This window comes from Lytechinus pictus, chromosome 18 (genome assembly GCF_037042905.1).
Source record: "Lytechinus pictus isolate F3 Inbred chromosome 18, Lp3.0, whole genome shotgun sequence".
NCBI classification, from domain to species: domain Eukaryota; kingdom Metazoa; phylum Echinodermata; class Echinoidea; order Temnopleuroida; family Toxopneustidae; genus Lytechinus; species Lytechinus pictus.
This window is the reverse complement of record NC_087262.1, coordinates 5,679,344-5,701,076: the sequence shown is the minus strand read 5'-3', so window position 1 is coordinate 5,701,076 and position 21,733 is coordinate 5,679,344. Positions and strand designations below refer to the sequence as shown.

The window sequence follows — 21,733 nt, the reverse complement described above, 5'->3', positions numbered from 1 at the left end:
ACACTGTGTGTAACTATTTTTCGATTATACAATGAGATGGAGAAATTTGCTGCCAATTTGAGGGATATCATGTGATTTGAGCACTTGATATAAATCTTGCACCCCAAATATATTTTAAATCATCCATTAAATCTATTTCTTACCAAATAAAAATTCTTCAGCCTCTGTACTTAATCCTATAAATGCTCTAATTTCACTGTACAGGGTGGTCCATAAAAACAGACAATCTTAGTTTGTTGGCTGGTTGGTTTTACTCACTGAAAGAACAAGTGTCTGTTTGGGAATAACAAGATGACATGTGGCTTTGAGGTCCATTCTGAGGCACCTTGTAATGGGAATGAATGTCTTTATATACTACACTAACGCATTGACAAGGTCTTTATTAAGAGTTTGTGAAGCGAGACAACTGCTCTATAATATGAGCTCTAAACTGGCAACAGATGCATGTACATGTAGCTACATTTTCCAGTCTATAATGGATATGTAAACAGAATGAACCAAATTTGAAAAAAAAAATCAATCATATTTGTGCTCACACTAGTCAAACCTGTATTCCAATTTTACAACCCAAGCTCCCCCTCAAACATCTCTTTCCATGCATGAAAAAATTGTGATTTATTTTATGATATTAAAGATAAATACCAGTTGTGGTAATGATCTTAAAATGAGTTCGAACAAAATCCAATAAAACGACCACCCAGGTATTTGTTTGTTTGTTAAAAAAAAAATGTGCCAAATGGCTGTAGGAAAACTGTGAAATTGCTGAGAAATGAGCAAAATAAGCAAGGAATTCCATAAAATGTCAGGTATTTTTCCAAGCAATATTAATACACTGTCCCGCATATGCCTTTTTGTGTTAGTGATCATCAGAATTATTGGTTTTCAGCTAAGATTTCATGATTTCACAAAGAGAAGTTTATTTTAATGTAACAAATCTAGATCAATAATAATAATATGGTGACAATTAACCTTGATTTTAAAGACTATCTCATGAAATAATTGTTTGCTGCAACTACTTTATTTACCTTAAACATTTTGCTGATAAAGAGAATAAATCACAAGCAACTGGAGATGATAGTCTGTTTTCTTGGACACCCTGTACAAGGAGAACCTAGAAATCTAGGATTTATCAGTAAATGATGTGCATACGGTTTGAAATTGTTACATTACCTGAGAGCTAGTATCAATATCATATAATAATAACTAAATGCAGGTAGTAATATCTGATGAATAGAAAAGTTCAATACTATTGTGATACTTCACGCAAGGCCAATTCATGAATGCACTGTGCTCTAATTAAATAGAAAACAAAATTCTAGGGATTAAATTGTCATTATTAAATGCAAATAAATGTAATAGTGTTGTTTTACTTCAGTTTGTATAAAAGTGATTCGAAATGATTGAAACAAAGTGATTTGTGGAAATAAAACAATCTTGTGACAGAAGTTGCAGCAGAACCTCAATACTTTTTGACAACTCACTTTGTGAACAATACAAATTACATGTACATGAAAAGCATTTAATCCATACACTATGATCATGGAAATATTAGCATGCATCGCTCAAATAATATAATGGAAATTATTATCATTATTATTTATTCGGCAAATAATATTCAAAAATACATTTCAATGTAAACAATACAAAATAAGAAATATCAACCAGGGGAACGCCAGGGACAGAAAAAGTTGACTTAATTACTGTGGCATGAAGCCTCCTGTTCCAAGAAATTGACCCTAAGACTATACTTCTACTACAGTCGCTTGAGGAGAGATTAAATAAAATGGCAAATAGTGGCAATTTTTCTCACTCCCTCATTTTCAATCTTTTCTTTGCATATCGATAAGATCTGTACAGAGTTACAGAATAGTTTACAATATAAACAAAATACTGTTCACATATACAATGGAGGGAGTTTTTTTTTTCCTAACATAATTGATTTGGAATCAATATATCTCTCACCATTTACAACTAAAACTCTGTATAGAAATTGCACACACATTGTCAAACACAAACACTGTTTAAAAGGGTAACAGAGGAAATAATATCTACATAAAAGAAATGCACATTAGGAGATAGCATTCATCTGTCTCTATGTAAAGTGCATTGCGACCATAGCAGTTAAGAGTCACATTTTTTTAGGGGGGGGTTCGGTTGCATTTTTAAAAGTTTGGGTGCTCCAAAAGATTTTAATGACCAGAATGTAACCAAAAAAAAAAATCATTCTATCAATTTTATTTTTCTAAGAACATTTTTCAATATTCACAAAGATTACTGGATCAACTGTAAAATATAGATTGAAGTTTGTATATTAAAATGGCAAGCTTTGAGATCAATTTCTGCATAAAATGTACAATTTTTTTAAAACCCAACTTCTATTCCTTCCTATTATGTAAACATTCATATCACAAACACTTATCTCTGTTTTTCTTTACTATGAAAAAGTGTAAAAAAATAATCAATCACTGTCAATTCTATTTGAAATTCTGGCTCATTCCAACCAAATACAACCCACCCCCCCCCCAAAAAAAAAGTCATGGAGTAAAAGAAACCCTTCTAAACTGCTATGGGCTGAACTAGTTCCTTCAGAACTACAATCTGGGCCCTATTCTCACAAAACTTATTATATTCTATCATATTAAATGATAGAAATCGAAGATGAATTTGCAGTTTGCTAATCAAATGGCAGGATATCAGGAACTTCTAAGCTGCCATTGGTGAGAAGTTTCATGAAACATGGCCAAACATGCATGTTACATAACTCGACGCCAAATAGACACAGACAAGATTGCTACAGACTTTTGCACAAGTTCCTTCCAGCTTAGGACTGCAGAAGACACCCTTCAACAAGGATGCCCTTTTACAGGAGTTTGCATAAGGAGTTTACATAGGGTGTGGGTGTCCACATGGTATACAAAACTATGCAGAATGAAGCATGGAGTTCAGCAGGGATCTCATTTGGCCACTGTTTTATTCACAGAAGTATCCAATCCTGTACTTTCTTCTACCAAAGCTCATGAAGAGTTCAATGGATTCATGACATCATAATGTCAGTTCAAATTAAAATGAGCATGGAAATAAATATAGCCGGTTGAAGATGGATCCTTCTCAATTCTCTCATAGTATCTCTGATAGGTGATCACTTATGGTATGCCTTGCAGCCAGCTCCAAAGTCATTAATCACTGACAAATTCCTTGCACTTAAATTGACTTTACGACTACAAGTTTTGTGCTTCCTCTGTGTAATATACAGTACAAAGTAAAAGGTCTATTGATACATCTGGAACAGGACAAACTGCTCGGAGGTCATAAGGTCATCTACCAATGATTGTGGTGCCATAATGAAACGGACTCTACGGATGACATCATACAACAGACACTTGCTCATTATCTGTTGACAAGATGTGAAAGAAAAAAAAGAAGAAAGATGTTAAATAACGCCAATGTCTCACAATCGGGTTCACTGGGGAACTTGATTGCGAGTCAAGCAGATGACATCAAAATCATCATATCACTCACAAAAGCTTATCAGGGGGCTGTTTCACAAAGATTTCAGAGTGACTAGATCAACACATCCCCTCATTGGTCAGATCATGCTCAAGGGATGCGCTCTACTGCGTATCAATCTTGAGAATGCAAGTTACATATCATAATATATAGCATTAATGAGGCGCCGATTATCTAGTTGCCTATTCAATGGCGCAATATATATATATTACCCCGGCTGTAGCTCAAGCTGCTACAGGCACTTGGTGCATGCAGGGAATTAATCCTGCCGGGTACCTATTCACCTCACCTGGGCTGAGTGCAGCACAATGTGGGAAAACACGCCATGGCTGGGATTTGAACCCACGTCCCTCAGATTGAAAGACAAGACTCGTGACCACTAGACCACGATGCCCATCATTGGCACTTAAGCATGACTTTTTATTCAGACTTAACTCATTGTGAAACACCCCCAGAAAGATGAAAAATTTTCCTCAAGGACCTTGAAGCGATTTGCCACAATGTCCTCAAGGCAGAAACTCAATAGGTAGTTTTCGCAAAAACTACGGGGGAAACTCTCTACAGCGCACCGATTCCTTTGAAAATGCAATTAAAATCACAATGGAGAGCTGCGAGGCTTTTGTCGAAAGTTGGTGGACTGGGACAGCAGATCATCTGAAGATTTGCACCGGACAAACAATGGCAAATATGTCGTTGATCAGAGTCAAGAGATTCGATGCTGTCCCGGTCCACCAACTTTCGACAACAAAAGACCCTCAGCTCTCCATTGTGATTGGACTTGCATTTTCAAAGGAATTGGTGCGTTTTAGAGAGTTTCCCTGTAGTAAATACCGATACGAAAAGTTCGGAATAAAAAACTATCTGGTAATTGTGTTCACAGGGACATTTTGTTGCAAGTCTATGAGGTTCAATGCCTTCAAAACATCTTATAACATAACTCACAAAAAGAGCCCTAAAGGATAATTTACAGAAAATCCAATAGCCTCAAAAGTGGTCAAATTTTGAATGCTTTTTGTACTCATGATATTTTTTTCAATTGAAGTATTTCCTACTATTTCATCTTATTCATTTCTATCAGAAATAGAAATTGTTTCTTTTAGCATGGCAAAGAATCCCATATTCACTTTCAAAATTGTCAACACCTCTTACAATCAAGTCCTACTAACATATTTTCCAATTGAAGTATTTCCTACTATTCTATAAACAATCAAGGTTCTTTAAAAAAATATCATATAACATCTATATGTGCATGATTAAACATATATATTCATATATCAGGGGTAGATTTGTAAAGCTATTCTGTGTGCCAAATATTTATTTCACGTGAAACTAAATAATACTGACACCAAGTGTAAAAAAAAAGACATATGTACGATAAGAAAGTAAATCGCTAAAAATGAAATGAATATAAAAGACTAGCACTCAGTATGCAATAAATTGCCAAAGGACACTTTCATACTATGCCAAAATTGGTTAAACATCAAACAAGTCCCAAACTTCAACAATGCAATAACTTTTCTATTGAAAAAGGACCCCAATTCAATGTGACATTTAGGCTCCCACTGCAAACCGTGCAAGGGTACAGAAAACAAACACTGAATTATAATTTTCTTATTCCCATGTGCTTAATACACTGGTTATTCTGGTCCAGAAGCTGATGGGTTGAGAGGGCAACTTCCGATCCCTCTTTCATTGGTACTAAATCATATTGTTGCTTCACATGGACAATTTGAAAATACCCCGTTTTTCTTTACACTTTGATGTAAAATGAAAATGATGAAAAAGAGTGATTCTTGTTTACTCATAGGGGAAAAAAGTGTTTGTCAAATTGGGTGAGATATGTATCATTATGTAAAATGACAGAGAATATTGAAAAATGAAAGGAATTTCTTTAATAAAACGAACTCAATCAGCCCCCTTTACTATTTGAATGAGTAAAAATAAGGGAGCTGAAATAAGGGATTTCCCCCGTTTCCAAACGTACCTGAATCGTAGAAATCGCATGATTCACTACTACGTGGCAAGTCCCCTATGAAAATGTGAAAGGTTTGAACAATCAGCATCAGGCAAGGCAAACAGGCAAACAACAAATGGAAAAAAATTGAAATGAGTGAGAAATAGTACATCAGTGAGCACTCAAGGAGGGGGGGGGGGAGAATGAGGCATAGTGAAATGTAAATGAATTTGATAATAATGGTAATTTATGGTATATTTTAAGAGTGTATCCAAGAAATGTAATATATTAGCCAGGTTCCTCTCCATATTGGCTACCGATTTTGGAGCTTAGAGGAAGAAATAGATTTCCTGTTTTAACACCTTGGCGGAGAGCAGCAACGGTGAATTAAGGTGCACAGAAAGGATTCAAACTTGAAAAACTCAATGCTACAAAGCATTTTTTCATGTATTTTGTTAAGTTTTTCATGATCGAAAACACCAATATATTAATTTTCATACAAAAAAAATTGAAATTCTTGTTCTAGCATACTAATACTAGAATGGAACATTGCCAATGAATAGTTCAAATCATTTACATTTTATATGCCTCATCTCCGTTAGATATAAGTGTTGCATATTCAAAATACCATGCTTTGCACGACAAATTCAAAACGCAAGGCTCCTTGCAATACAACACCAAACTACAACGCCCCCTGGGTGTCTATTGCATAAACAGACATGGTTAATGACAAAATGATGCAAAACCCACGACACTGTTCCACATACACAAAACAAGTAGTTGCTATATTCACACAACCAAAACCTGTATATTGCTTTTTTTTCCCAGTCTCTCAAAACTTCTTAGATTTATATTTTATCACCTGTTGTCTCTTAAATCCAGGGTTAAATGATCCATGCTTTGGCTAAAACGAAACACATTACACATGGATTAGGATTTCAGTGACCATTCTTCAACACCGTTTAAAGATAATTTTAAATATAGATCCCCCAAATCTTGAAGCAAAATTTCCAACATTCGCATTTCCATTCCAATTAGAAATCTTGAGGCAGTCCAAACCGTGTTATATCCAGTGATAAAAGTTTGCATACCTTACAAAGATTTCATTCCTACATTAATATTTGACACATAATTTATCTTGTAGTGCTATTGCTACACATTATTTAGGAATGTTCAACCCTGCCCAATAATAGATATATATTTTGCCATTGCGAATCACAAATCTAATCCTGTGGGTTTGAAGGTTATTCATTTAGGAAAATTACATAATCCATTTTCATTCAGTTTATATTTTCCATGACAAAGTTACATGTATCTTCACAAAGGAAAAGTACAGAACTTCTATAATATTCAATATCATATTCAATTTTGGGAATTTGGGAAGGGGGGGGGGCTACATTATTATCTCTGCTTTTCAGTTGCCCCCCCCTACCTTTCAATTCATATTTTGTTTTGATAATAATTGTCTATTGTAATATTATATACATGTATATACTTCAAAATGTGATTATGTTAATATGCCAACTGTATAATAATTGTAAATATGAAAAATTGAAAGTGGAAAATAAAAAACAGCTGAATTGAATTGAAGTCTAGAGCATGATCTTGTGATTCCATCCCCTTTATAAATGTATTCTCACAATATGCAGGTAGAAATCAGGAGTCTCATATTCAAATTCAACCGTAGAGAGAATGTTCTAATGTGCATGTTCTTTCTCAAGTGAACTTTCCTGCACAGGTCATGGGGGGGGGGGGTAGAGGATACCTATAAAAACCAAGCAATTTCTTTAGATAATTTTACATACTTCATATCGGACCCTATTACATAAAACGTGTTATATACTTATCAGAATATTATGGCAAAGTTGCTCTCAGCCAATCATATGGCAGTATTTCAGTAGCTTACAACAATGGCTTCGAAGTTTGTTATCACTATCAGGTTTTAGAGAAAGAGCCCTCGTCCACTTTTTGTATTGCCATTTCGGTACGGATATAGTTCATATTCACATTTAATGCACTAATGTCGCTTCTCCGTTGAATTTGAAATACACAGAAAAGTTGCATAATACACTGAGAGGCACCACCATGAGCAATCTTGGTTATAACTATACAAACAAGCATTTCATTGTAGGCCTTGAAATAAGATATTTCTTTTTATTAACAACAATAAACACATGCTCATTATCATCACCAATAGTATCATTATCATAAAATTATAAAAACAACTGGGACTGGGGAGATGCTACAGGGGGCTACCCCCCCCCCCCATTATTATTTTTTTTTTAAACAGAAGAAAAAAAGAAGAGCATAAAAGAATGGCTTTAGGTCGTGCAACTCTATATTATCTGTGTATAATTAAATTGAGAGAGAAAAAATATTTCATCTTGCCCCACCCCTATTAAAATAACCTGGACCCCCCCCCAAAAGGACATCCTGCTTCCATTTGCTTTCGTATAGTTCTAACCAAGATGCGGCAAGCAGAGCCATCGCGTTATGAAAACAATGAAGTTTTTATGCGTAGACACTTACGTGCTCTGGCAGCTGCGATCTCATAATCGGGTGGTTTCCGTTCCTGCATCTCCTGAGGGGGCGGAGAGTAGAGCTTGGGAGGAGGGACTACACAGAGAAAATGAATATTCATTGAGTCGTTTACCAATCAGAGGTGGGTGTGAATATTCATGGAAGGAAAAGTAAGATCACATACACATTGTACTTTTTCATGGAACTCGATTAAAAAAATATATAATGTAGGCAAAATGATTACACATCATCATTAATTATATTAACAGGCATATCGTTATACACTTCTATTTTTATAATTTTGAAAATGTTACATTGCTATATGCCTTAACATTTTTCACTTTCCTTGAGCACGTCCAATGATTTTCACAAAATGTTAAAATCAATAAAAATGAACCGAGAAACAAACAAACCAAACAAAAAAAAATCAGGAAAAATTGAAATAATATAAAAGAAGAGAATGACAACACAAAAGTGAAATAAATGGCTAGGGATATTGAGCAATGTGGGGTTTTTGATGAATCATGAAGGATCAGCAAAGGGGGTAGGTAGCAAAGGGATTTGTGAAACATGCACATGACTTGTTAAGAGGTTGGGCGAATTCATTTGATAATAATAATAATAATAATAGGCATTTATATAGCGCCATCTATCTAGAAATATTCTATTCCGAGGCACGATGTTATTATTATTACCCCGGCTTTAGCCCGAGCTGCCTATCAGCGCTCATGCTTTCAAGGAATTAATGCTGCCGGGTACCCATTTACCTCACCTGGGTTGAGTGCAGCACAATGTGGATAAATTTCTTGCTGAAGGAAATTACGCCATGGCTGGGATTCGAACCCACTACCCTCTGTTTGAAAGTCAGAAGACTAATCCACTGGGCCACAACGCTCTACATTTCATTCCTCTATGAAGCAAGATTGTAGTAAACTACATTATTATCGTTTATCATACTGTGTGTTGAGTCTAAGATTATAGCATATAAAAGTTTTGCATCTTTCATTAAACAATGACTTATCCAAAATGGGATGTATTCAGATTATTGACAAATTGACCCAGTATTTCAATTTTCTGCTTTAAAAATGTACAAAAAGGGTTTGACTCACAGAGTTAGCTGTATTTCATTTCATTTTCGGTTTTATTTCCACAAATCCGTAATCTTACAAAACTTTGATATAATAACATAACTTGACCTATATTTTCATGGAGATCAAAAGAGAGATAATTGCTGAATGCAAATACAATTACAAAATAGCAAATACAGTATCAAACAGGTATATTTCTCCTATATATTTTTCCTACATATTTATTTTTACTCAACTTAAGAAAAAAAATCACTATTCAGATGGATTCTTAAGACATATATCATCAAAATATGAGATACTATGATGTGTACATTTAGGTATTTTTATGACTTCTATTCTCTGCAAATCATGACCCTACTCAGAAAAATGAATCACTGTCAATTGTAATCTAGAGAGTAGTCTTTAAATTTGCAAGTCTAACAAATTTTCGATATGAGAGGAATGGATACTTTTATTTTTGAGATATAATTTGGGGGAAGGAAAGGGAATGATGGATATATATGACATGCAATTAAACATGCAGGGTATGAATATATTAGCATGCAATATGTCTACTTTTCTAGCTTTATAGCCATTTCGTCTAATCCCTGTTGGTCTAATCTCTGATTCTGTATCACCCCCATGGCAGGACCCATCTGGTCTACATGTACCTTTGGTCTATTTCTCATTTGGTCCAATGATCCCCTAGGGCTAATAGACCTTATGCATATGTCATACTCTCATAGCGCCCTCCCTCAGAGGATATAGGAATATGTTCAAATGGAGTTGTTAGAGAAGCGCCAGCTCCAGATCACCAACACATGCAAGGCAGTGACTTCAGCCTCTAAGATGGCGGCGCGATGACGTCACTGCATAAGGTCTATTGCCATGTTATGTTTTGAGCAAAAGGGTTTAAGTTCCACTTGGTCTATTATTTTGTCGAATTCTGTCTAATGAGACAGATTAAAAGGAGTAGAAACAAAAGTCTGTATACAAAGGAAAAATTGGCGTCGCCTCAATGAAAATTAGAAGAAATGGAGGATGAGTTGCGAGGCAATTTGATCAATCAAACAAGCCTTATTCAGATATGTGACAAAGCTAAGCAACGTTGTTTAAAATTGCTGTTCAGATATTATTTGCATAATTACTCAATTATGCAAATAAACATGCATTATATGCCTCAAGTCTTAAAAAAAAGAGGTTCTAGAGTTGTGCAGAAAAACTGATGAAGATTTTGGCTAGTCATTGGACCAAATAGGCATTAGACAAACTGGAAATAGACCAAATGAGACTTCACCTTTTCAAGCCCATGTTAGCTCTTAAGATACAGCTTTTTTCTATTTTTCCCCAATAGCCTACAAAATACCTTTACAATGCTAGTAAATTGCTTCGCTTCCTTAAATAAATGTAACATACATCTTACTGATGAAACATTTATCTGTTGAACTTAAAGGGATGGTCCAGGCTGGAAATATTTATATCTCAATAAATAGAGTAAAATTCACAGAGCAAAATGCTGAAAATTTGATCAAAATCGGATAACAAATAACAAAGTTATTGAATTTTAAAGATTTGCATTATTCCAGTGAATCAGTTCGAGGCTTGTCTTTATGAATATTCATTAGGTGGGCTGATGATGTCATATCCCCACTTATTCTTTTGTATTTTATTATATGAAATTAGGTTTATTCAAAAAATTTCTACCAAGAATTTAAACAATTGGATTGACAAATGATTAAGTGCATTAGTTATTTATTTCCGCAACTTATTTCATCATAATGGAGACACATCATTTACACATGTATGAAAAAATGAAACATTTATGATTTCATGTAATAACATAAGAAAAAGGAAAGTGGGGATGTGACATCATCAGCCCACCTAATGCATATTCATCACAATGTGCATATAACTGTTTTCACAAAATATTGATAAACTCATTCAATAACTTCTTTATTTGTTATCCGATTTTGATGAAATTTTCAGCACTGTGAATTTTACTCTATTTATTTAGATATAAATATTTTCAGCCCGGAGTACCCCTTTATAAAGGGAGATGACTATTTATTAACTACTGGTACAGTATAAATACAATGTATTGGATTTATGTCAGATTATTACTCTTGCTCAAATCTTCCATTACAAAAGTAAATAATTTTTTACAGGGTATGTGACTGATAATAAAAATCTGCTGACATGCCTCAATTTCTCCAAAACCAAAATATAACCTCTCAAAACTTTCATCTTTGATAGAGATACAGAAACCCTTACTCATTAACCTGCAAAGTGCATGATAAGCTGATTACACCGCATATCATGAGGTAGTCCAGTTTCAGTGCCACCAAGGAAACATAATCTAAAAACTTTGCTTCAAAATCACAAATTGACCATAAAAACATTCCAATCTCACAATTACTTTCCCGGTTTAAATGATATTGGCATGGTAACTAAGGTATCCTATGTGTATATAGATTAATATTTTTGAAAAAAATACATGATATTTGAGTGCAAATTGCAAACTGAATTAATTCAGAACAATTTGTTTTTCTTTGATAATACTGAACAAGTAAAGCCGGTGCATTGTTTATGGATTAAATGAACACAAAGTGAAGATATACATATATATATGCTGTCACAAGTGCGCATAGCATATTAACGATAACCAACATCCCAAACAGGTTTAGTATATATTAGCAGCTACGTGTTAGTGTGTTAATCACTATTCTTCACATAAACACCTTTAGAAGTTGTGCAATTCAGGTTTTGATGTTGAATTCTCTCATTTTATTATCTAAACTGCTTGATAAGCCTCATTATTTCTATAAAAAAAAAGTCCCTGCAGCACAATATTTGGCTACAATTGTGGATAATATTGAGGAAAATTGATTATCAAAGTTTATCAGAGATGTGCGAAACGGGGGGGGGGGGGGGGGGGCTGGGGAGATCAAACTGGAATGGCACAACTTCTTCTTTTCTTTTAAATGTATATGGTGATGACTATACTAATTACCGCACAAAGCTATTGATATAGAAATATTGTTTTAGAGTGAAGTGTATATGTGCTCTACAATTCAGTGTTAAAACACAAAACAGTGCACATGTTCCGACATGTTAGCAACCTCTTATCTGTTATATATTTTTTGCTTAAGCTTGATTAATTCAAAGAAATAATTTTCGTTACCATTCATATTCCGATAGTTTATGACCTAAGGTAAAATAAATCAGTTGAGAAACTACTTTCAGGAATAGATGTAGAACAAACGTCAAAATTTCTGGTAAAATGTAAAAAAAAAAGTCTATCACTATCACTCGTACATGTCAAATAAAAATCTAGAAGGAATAACATCTTTCCAAATAATGAATACACCAAGTCTTTTTTAACTGTCAAGTTTCCAAACACCAAACCATAACTTACTATGTTTTGAAATGTTTCGCGGTGAATGCAATCAAAGCTGGATTTCGTTTCAGATAAGAGGTTGCTACATACATGTCACTCATGTTGCATAACTCGTGTATTATTTGTGTGTAAACTTGGAATGAAACAACAGGGTGAATCAGAGAGTGGGGGGAGGGGGGGGGGGCGTGTACCTTTATTAGGAGATATACTCTTTCTGACTGTGTGATAGTCAGGTGGGGGGCGGGGCCTTGGGTAGGATCCATATCCCATCTGACCGACGGGTAAGGCCTGCGCCTTGTTGTACGTATGCATTCCTGCCGACCACGATAGGACAAATCATAATATTTTTGTTGTTTCCCCGTGCCGAAACACAATAAAAATCATGGTTATAAATCCCTTCCTGATAATCAGGATAGGACAATTCGTTATATTGATCCGACAAAAACTTAAACATTTTTGCTTCCCCTGCCAAAACATGATAAAAATCATGATTACAGATTTTTGCTTCCATTGCCATAACATAATAAAAATCATGATTATAAATCATTCCCAGCAGTCAGGAAAGGATGAATCATAATATTGACTTTATTTTTAAAATCCAAAAAATTCCTCTTTTAATTTCAAAACGTAAGTCTTATCGAGAAAGTTACTAGCAAAAACATATTCACCAAAATATTTAGAAAATCATATATGAATTATTTTACAATTTCTAGGAATCACAAATTGTATAAATGATCCATCAAAAACAAACAAGACTTTTGTTTCCCATAGCAGCAAAACATGAAAATTATTATCAATATGGAATTTTCTTCTCCCCCTTTACAAAAAGTAAAAATATTTTACATCGATAAATAGAGATCATGATGGGAAAAATTACAAAATTGATCTTGCAAAAACCAAGATACCCTTTTTTCTTTTTCCAAATATAGTCTGAATCATCAAAACTAAGGAGAATTTATAGATACACTACCAGTCACAATTATTTGAATCACTACTACCTGTTAAAACCGGAGAACAATATGTTCGGTCCACTGAATCAATTGTTCTCTGGTTTTAACAGGTAATAGTGAGTCAAAGCATTGTGACTTGTAGTGTACTAGTAATTTCCTTTTCCTACTTCAAAACATAATCTAAAATGTTTTGTCAATAATTCATAGAGATGTTATTTCTACCTACTTAAACATACCTAAAAATAATCAAAAAACCATAAAAGCTACTGTAAAATTGATATCTTTCTTCCTAACAAAAAGTTATAATTCATTTTTTCTTCTATCACTTCGTAACATAATCATATTCATAGGAAGCTTATTGATCATTTTCCCCAAAATCTATGCGAGAAATTGTGTGTCATATTTCATATGTAAAGAGGCATGTACAATAGTACGCTGTTTGTTCATTACACAGGTATATATTTCATTGTTTATGAAAACACGTTTTGTACAATTGTGGTCAGAATGATATATATAAGTGTGCAATGTAAGTGTCCCACTTGCAATGAATGCCCATTTATTTGAAAAAGTGATCAGTAGACGTTCTGTGCAGGTATAAATGTGAATGAATAATCCGCTTCGCTTTATTTTAATATACTTGTAAAAATAAAGGCCAAGTCTATAGAGAGTGCAATTTATGAAACTCAATTCTAAGTACGGAAAGCCGATCGGGTCATTATTTATCCTCTAGAATTCACATGACCGAGAACAAAGCTCTTCAAAGATAATAGTTACAATTTATCTGTATTGATCGCAACATGTAGCCCTTGTAAAAATCCAATGGAGATTGATAGATTCTTGATATAAACGATTAAATGGACTCAAGCTCAGTCTCATCATCTATAACTTATAATAACTGATGTTAAGAATGAATGACTTCTCACTCATGATTTAATGAAAATTACTGATAATTCCTATACTCCTAAATGATTAAAAAAATATTAACAAGTGGAATGCCTCTGGCCGTCTCACCTGCATCACGCGATTCAATATAGCAGCAGTGCTGATTTTGAAAACTACTATAACTCGCACAAGATGTTCAGTGATACTTGGTTACTCTTATTTCCACGTTTTATGAACTAGACCAATACACTTATAGAGATATGATGGCAATTCAACAAATACCCCCCAACGTGGCCAGTTCTTTGACCTTACATGACCTTTGACCTTGATCATGTGACCTGAAACTTGCACAGGATGTTCAGTAATACTTGATTACTATTATGTCCAAGTTTCATGAATCAGATCCATAAACTTTCAAAGTTATGATGGTAATTCAACAGATACCCCCAATTCGGCCAAAGTTCATTGACCCTAAATGACCTTTGACCTTGGTCATGTGACGTGAAACTCATGCAGGATGTTCAGTGATACTTGATTAACCTTATGTATAAGTTTCATGAACTAGGTCCATATATTTTCTAAGTTATGATGACATTTCAAAAACTTAACCTTAGGTTAAGATTTTGATGTTGATTCCCCCAACATGGTCTAAGTTCATTGACCCTAAATGACCTTTGACCTTGGTCATGTGACATGAAACTCAGGCAGGATGTTCAGTAATACTTGATTAACCTTATGGCCAAGTTTCATGAACTAGGTCCATATACTTTCTAAGTTATGCTGTCATTTCAAAAACTTAACCTCAGGTTAAGATTTGGTGTTGACGCCGCCGCCGCCGCCGCCGTCGCCGCCGCCGTCGCCGTCGGAAAAGCGGCGCCTATAGTCTCACTCTGCTATGCAGGTGAGACAATAATTATATATACGAGACTATAGCCTTAATCGATGCCATTGTACCATTACAAGATTAAATCTGATATTTTATTACATTCTTGTTTTCTACTATGTAATCTGAAATGTTAACATAACTGTGTATTAATCCTATATTGGATGTATCAATGAATATGTCAAAACGACAGATGATATAACAGATTTTATAAGTACAGTTTATGTTTACTGATTATGTTACAACATGCATGAAATGGTTCAAACTAAAAAAAAAAAATAATAATAATGCTTGCTCCAAAAATTATATACATGTAATACCCCAAAGCTAAAATATATATAAAAAAGGTTTCCATCAAATCATATTTATTAAATAATAAATTATTAAAACTAGTTTATTTTAGATGACTGTAGGTAACATGCATGGGAGGTTGCAGGCAACTTAAATGAAAAGAAACATTAAAATCATCATTTAAAATATTTTGAAATAATATATTTACAAACAAATATCTAAGTCAAAAGAAATCATTTTTAAGACATATAAAGATAATCATGAATGCGATAAGCTTTTGCTCTTTGCCAAAAATACAGTGATTCATGTTTAAGTTGGGAAGAAAATTAGAAAATAAAGCACGGCAATAATTTAGAAATCAATTCAAGCCTTCAATAAGGGCGGTGGCAACATTTAGCCGGAACTAACTCACATCTTATCTTAGTGATTAAAACTTTGCAATGAGCAAAATCATCAATACACCACAATGATCTCCGACAATGGTTGATGTATCAGTATATTCAGATTAATATGTGCATTTTCACGGCAAATTGAAAGTGATATTTGGTGAGATGACTTAAATGACATGGACACGCCCATCTTTGGGTTTTTATTCAAATCTTTATTCTTCAGAAAACAGCACTTATCAAAGCTCCAAGAGATCCTTTTAAATTTGTTGTCTTCCTACTAGTAATCCTTCTTTTAATTCACTTTGCAAAAGGCCTAAATTCTAAACGAGTCAATTGTTAACATATTCCGATGTAGATTACATAAAATGTCACATCATTCCTGTATTATGGCAATTAAACACAAAATAAGACAAAAAATACGTGCATAAAAAGCCATCTCTTACCATCTCGGACGAATCGGTTATCACGCGTCGGTGGCGACGACGAACCGAAGGATGAGTTGCTCTGCGTATCGTAAGAAAGCCCGCCCCCTGAGTCGGAGCTGTCGTAAGCACCTATACCCCCACCAATGAAAGCAGAGGCAGGTGGACCAGATGCTTTATGGGTAGGAATCAAACATATCTCATTTTAATAATCATTGCTCAAACATATCAATTTAAAAAAGAAAAATTATAGATACATCAGTACTCTACATCATCTGTTGAATTAGTCTACAATTTGCTTAACATTTTCTGCACTGTTGCTCCAAAGCGTTAAAAAATGCAAATTCACAAACTGATTTTACTGTGTCAAAGCTTTGCAAAATTTCCAATCTCCGACATTAAACAACATCAATTAAAAAGGAATGTTGTTATCTATACTAATATCAGGTAGTATATAGGTATCTCTTCCTTTTTTGATTCGGGGGGGGGGGGGGGGGTGAAAAGCATGAATTAAAAAAATTTATTGAGTAAATCCTCTTGGATGTAAATAAGTTCTAATAATTGTTTTGTAAGTTAAGATTGAAAAAAAAAAATCAGTTACCCAGTGGAGACAAAACTATTTCTCAACTGTTTGATAAAAATGCAGAACATTAAGGCACTGTAACTGGTTTCTAACACATATATATATCTTTTTTTTTTTTTTTACTTACCTGCTAATTATAATATGAATCAGTGGATATGTAAGAATGGATAGAGAACCCTACAGTATACACCTTGAAATATATATATTGTTGGCTTCCTGCAAAAAGGATGTTACTGGTGACAGTAAGCAGATCTTGTTGCCTTCTTGCAGTCAGCCAATAATGAATGATACAAGCCCAATGGACATGCTTTAACTTTGATGCGTTCCCACTGCCATGGTGTTTTATGCTGCATCGTGAGGTAAGTCAGAGGATGTAGCCGCCTCACAAAGGCCCGTTCAGACATGACGGAATGGACGATTGTCAAAGCACTGCCAAAGTTTTCAACTGTGTGAAATGTATGCCAGCCAAGTGATGAATTATTTTCATATGAACTGTGTTCTTGCTTGCAAGATACAGAATATCATGCATTTCTACTATTAATGGCAATTTTGCATAACTGCAGAAATTTCTGGCATACCTGAACAGGCCTTATCATGCATAGGCTAACACACACAGCACAACCAAGGTCTATGTGTGTATGCAGCAATTCAAAGTATAAATACTGCAAACACACATACACAACACTGAAATCAGGGCAGTGGGAATACACCCTTTTTAATATTATTAACCCTCTACCAGTTTTCATGCAGATGATGAGTGTGAGAGAAAGAAGATGACAGTGTGTATTAGCTATTACATTCTCCTACCCCTTATTACAGGCTTGGGGAGCATACTGCGCCTTAAGGAACACTCGGCACCTCCTGAAACGTTCCATATATGCAATTTCTACTACCACACTTCCACAAAGAATGCACGAATGCATCAGTGCATGGTCATTACAGTGGGCTGGACAGAGAGTGACACTTGACACTTTTAATGTGATGATGCATCAATTAAGTATCATTTAAATGTTTAATTCAAGATATGGTATTTACTTGTCTTCTATTATTAATGCAAGTAAACCACCTGCATTGATTATAGTTTCATTCATGAAAGAGTCAGGAAGTGAGAAAGATATAAAGAGATTATAATGGAGAATGGAGGTGGTTAGAGCGATAGAATTGATCTCAAATACCTTTTCAATCTTAGACCTACATTTCTTTAAAGAAATGAGCAGAGTTAATGCCCCCAAAGACAAAGCTAAAGGTACAAGCAATAATATATTTTTGTTGTAGATGAAGGGGTAGGGGGAGATATCATTCTTATTGAGGGATTGATTAAAAATATTCACCAACGGTATGTCTCCTACGAGGATCGTGTTGTTCGACCCGACCACTTTGAGATCCTGCTTCGCTTCCTCCGTATCCGCTATCGCTCCTCTGAGGGCTCAGCGGCCGTCTCTGTCTCGGCTCTAACGATCCCGTCGACATATTGTTCATCTTGTTGACGATACCAAGCTTCCGAAATCTCTTCTGCGACTTCGCCCCCGGCGAGGTCGGCGGGGAGCTCATCATCGAGGCCCTGGAGGAGTCGATGGACGCGGAATCGTCGCTCTTCGATGATCGCTCCATGCGCAGGGTCTTTATGTGTTTGTCTCCCTCTTCCGATAACGAGAGCAGTTTCTTGAGATTTTTCGGAGACGTGGCACCTACGTTGTGGTAATAGTTTGATGTGCAAAGTTTCAGGGGTGATTAGGGGGTTGCCAATTTGAAGAGGGGATGGGAGGACACAGGATTTATAATGAGATTATAATTACCTCCAAACTACATGAGCAAGTAACCAATATACACTTGCCCATGTGACCTTGGAACTTCTTTGGAACACAAGACACTAACCTGATCTATCTTTGGACATACTGCTTACAATTCAAACTGAATGAACAAATTTAAATTGTCAAGCCATCTACAATGGTTGGCGTTTAAATGGTAAAAGAGAAGCATTAAACATTGTGACTTCATCTCTTGTCAATCACATGATGATCATCCCAAGATAAAAAATCAAACTAAAAACTAAACACTATAACCTGTCCAAAACATATATTTCAACATAACTCTCTCTTACCGTCATGCTTTGAAAACATAACTAAAACTAAATACCACATTATCCCATAAACAGTATATGTATTCGACCCTCAGCCTTCACCTAAATCCCTATTATATTTTCTTTCTTCATCATGGTAAAATGTGCATGAATCGATTTGAATTAAGCATGTGAAAACCATCCAACAAAATCAAGCAACTGTGAGCACTGCATTTGAGAGAGAAATCATAAGGTGAAAAAATAATCCATGCTGAATATTAGACAAGACAGAGAGATATATTTTGAATCAAGAAACATCGTAGCTGACACGAAAGAAAGGAACATGCATGAAATATGTATGTAGAAAGATTCAGGTTGTTTTTTTTTTCATGATATAAACATTGAGAAGGTGGAATACATAAAATATGGGGATATATACAAAAACAAACATTGAAAGGGATTGGTTACAGGGGTCCACAATATTTCCCATCAAGTCCTTGGTTATCTAGATTTTTAGTGTTAAAGAGGTAGTAGATTAAATGTACCAATATATCCTTATGAATATCAACATAAGTGTATATATCTTTTTAAAATTTGTTATTGAGATGTTTTATGATACCCTCTGTATAGTTTATAATGTTAAAAGTTAATGACTTTAAATACATTTTTTTTTCCTTCAGTACTTTTAGTTGAAATGAGTAACAACAAGATGAATATCCAGATATAGAACCACCCAAGAATTTTTTTGTGCATGCCATGCACGTGTTTACTTGATAACATCTCATATCTCACAAATAGTGAGTACTGGTTGTCAAAAATAGGACAATAAGAATCAAATCAAATTTGTGAAGAAATGTCCTGTCGACTCAAAAATACCTTTAACACACTTCAAAAGGTAAATAATCTCCTCTTTTGGAAACCAAACGATATTGAAACTAGACTGTTTTTTTTTACAGAATAGGAATAAAACAATTTCTGGAGTGTTGTTTATGGTAGACCAATGAACTTTATTGCTTGTTAAAACAGCTTTATCTTTGTTTAAAAAGCAGAGGATATATACCACGATTATAAAATGTATTTCACCTTCTTGATGTCTATACATGTAGTTATAAGAGCAAAATTTTTGAAATTTTGAGATTAATGTATGACTTGGTCATTCAATGATTCCATAAACAAATTTTTTCTTTGCAAGAATAAAAATGTGAGAGCTCAAAATAGAAAATTTTAGAAATAGTTTGACTAAGCAATCATATGTGCTTTATCCTTGGCACTTCTTGTTAAAAGATTTTTTTTATAGCAACCTTATGTTGGTTTGTAATTTGCATTAACATTGCCTAATCATGTTGATTTCTAACATGACAGCGAATATTCTGAAAAGAGCTATTTTTCTATTTGACAGATGATTCTTTTAATCTTTTAAAGAAAGTCATTTGCTTTTGATTGATCTTTATTTTAATAAAATAAAACATGGAAAATCATGTTAAATAGCAACATGATGGATAGAAAAGTCTCAAGAAGCAGAGAGGTTATTAAAGGGAACACCATCCATACTAACCAAAAGAAGTCTTGGGCGCGTCCTTATAGATAATCTGTTTTAGCTTCTCCTCCCTCGGGTCGCGCCCGTGCGTCGGTGAGGACGACTTGTTGGGGTGGGGCTGACGGCCGGAGGTGGCCGTCTGGGGAGGGGGCATGAGGGAGGAAGAGGAGGTGATGGAGGCGGTATCGCTGGGATCCAGCGAAGATTGAGAGACATTGGAAGCGGAGTTGTGATGGGTTCGGCGAGGGAGGGTGGCGTAGCCGCTGCTGTTACCACTGCTTCCGCCTGAGAAGATATAGGGGGGAGGGAGGGGGGCAAGAGGGAGACAGGTTGAGCTCAGGACCGTTATCTGACTTATCACTTAGAATACTTAATCTTTGACAGTAGACAGTCTTTTAAATCATAATGCCTTCAATCAAACTTTTCTAGATCTTTCGAAATTTAATTTGTCTTTTGGTTAACAAAAAAGAAGAAATTATTTGAATTATCTGAGGCAGAAGTTAGTATTAAAAGACAAAAAGGACAACAGATTCAATCTTTCAAATAGTGAAATCAGGTTAATGTTTGTAAAACGGAATTATGAAACAATTTCAACACAGCACAATAAATCAAAATATTTGTTTCAGAGAGATAAGACTACATGTTTGATCTACAAAGAGTTGGTATTATCTTTTAGGGGGTAGGGGACTGAATCGGTGATGAACTAAAATTACCTAGTATATGATTAAACACAAGAATATCTGAGATATCTGAAGGCCCCCATCCAAACAGAAGCCCAATCGATACTATACATATATATATATATGTATATATATATATATTTTTCCCCTGGTGAAATCTTAGTATTCAATATTTAATAAGGATTTTTCTTATTTTCAGACGATGCAGAGTTTTTCTTTTAATTTGATTTTGTGTGCAAAGCAGATGATGTTCATTTCTATACCAACTTCATAGAGCGCCTTACCTCATTGTCAACATTAATGCTATGATTGTCTCATCCGACTTCCTCTCTCTCTCTCAGTCCATCTCTTCTCAATCTGTCTTTATTTTACAATGTCATATTTTCCTTCCCTCACAAATTCACAGCACCCCCTCATCTCCTTCCTCTACTTCTCTCCTCTCTCTCCTTTTCTGCTCCTCCTCTTCTTCCTCCTCTTCTCCCTCTCCTTCCCACTCTCCTTTTCTGCTCTTCTCCTCATCCTTCTCCTCCTCCTCTCACTTCCTCTTCTCTTTTTACTACTCCAACCTCTGCTCTTTCAACATTTAATTATTCTACAATCTACATCTTTTTA

General features: G+C 34.8%; 1 protein-coding gene across 8 annotated transcripts in view; it reads right to left on the bottom strand.

Annotated features, from left to right (window-relative positions):
• Positions 1-719: 719 nt before the first annotated feature.
• The window catches only part of LOC129282282 (rap guanine nucleotide exchange factor 2-like), a 46,398-nt gene continuing 25,384 nt past the window's right edge, over positions 720-21,733 (bottom strand). The window contains exons 21-27 of one of the 8 annotated variants that reach the window (XM_064113619.1): positions 20,460-20,726; positions 18,177-18,533; positions 16,284-16,436; positions 12,637-12,759; positions 7,991-8,077; positions 5,492-5,536; positions 720-3,391 (exon numbers count right to left, since the gene is read on the bottom strand). In XM_064113619.1, coding sequence (XP_063969689.1) covers positions 3,366-3,391; positions 5,492-5,536; positions 7,991-8,077; positions 12,637-12,759; positions 16,284-16,436; positions 18,177-18,533; positions 20,460-20,726 — 1,058 coding nt within the window. In that variant the 3' untranslated portion in view covers positions 720-3,365. Of the gene's footprint in view, positions 3,392-5,491; positions 5,537-6,315; positions 6,366-7,990; positions 8,078-12,636; positions 12,760-16,283; positions 16,437-18,176; positions 18,534-20,459; positions 20,727-21,733 lie in introns of those variants that run through there. The other 7 variants (XM_064113621.1, XM_064113624.1, XM_064113623.1 and 4 more) reach the window with 7 other exon arrangements.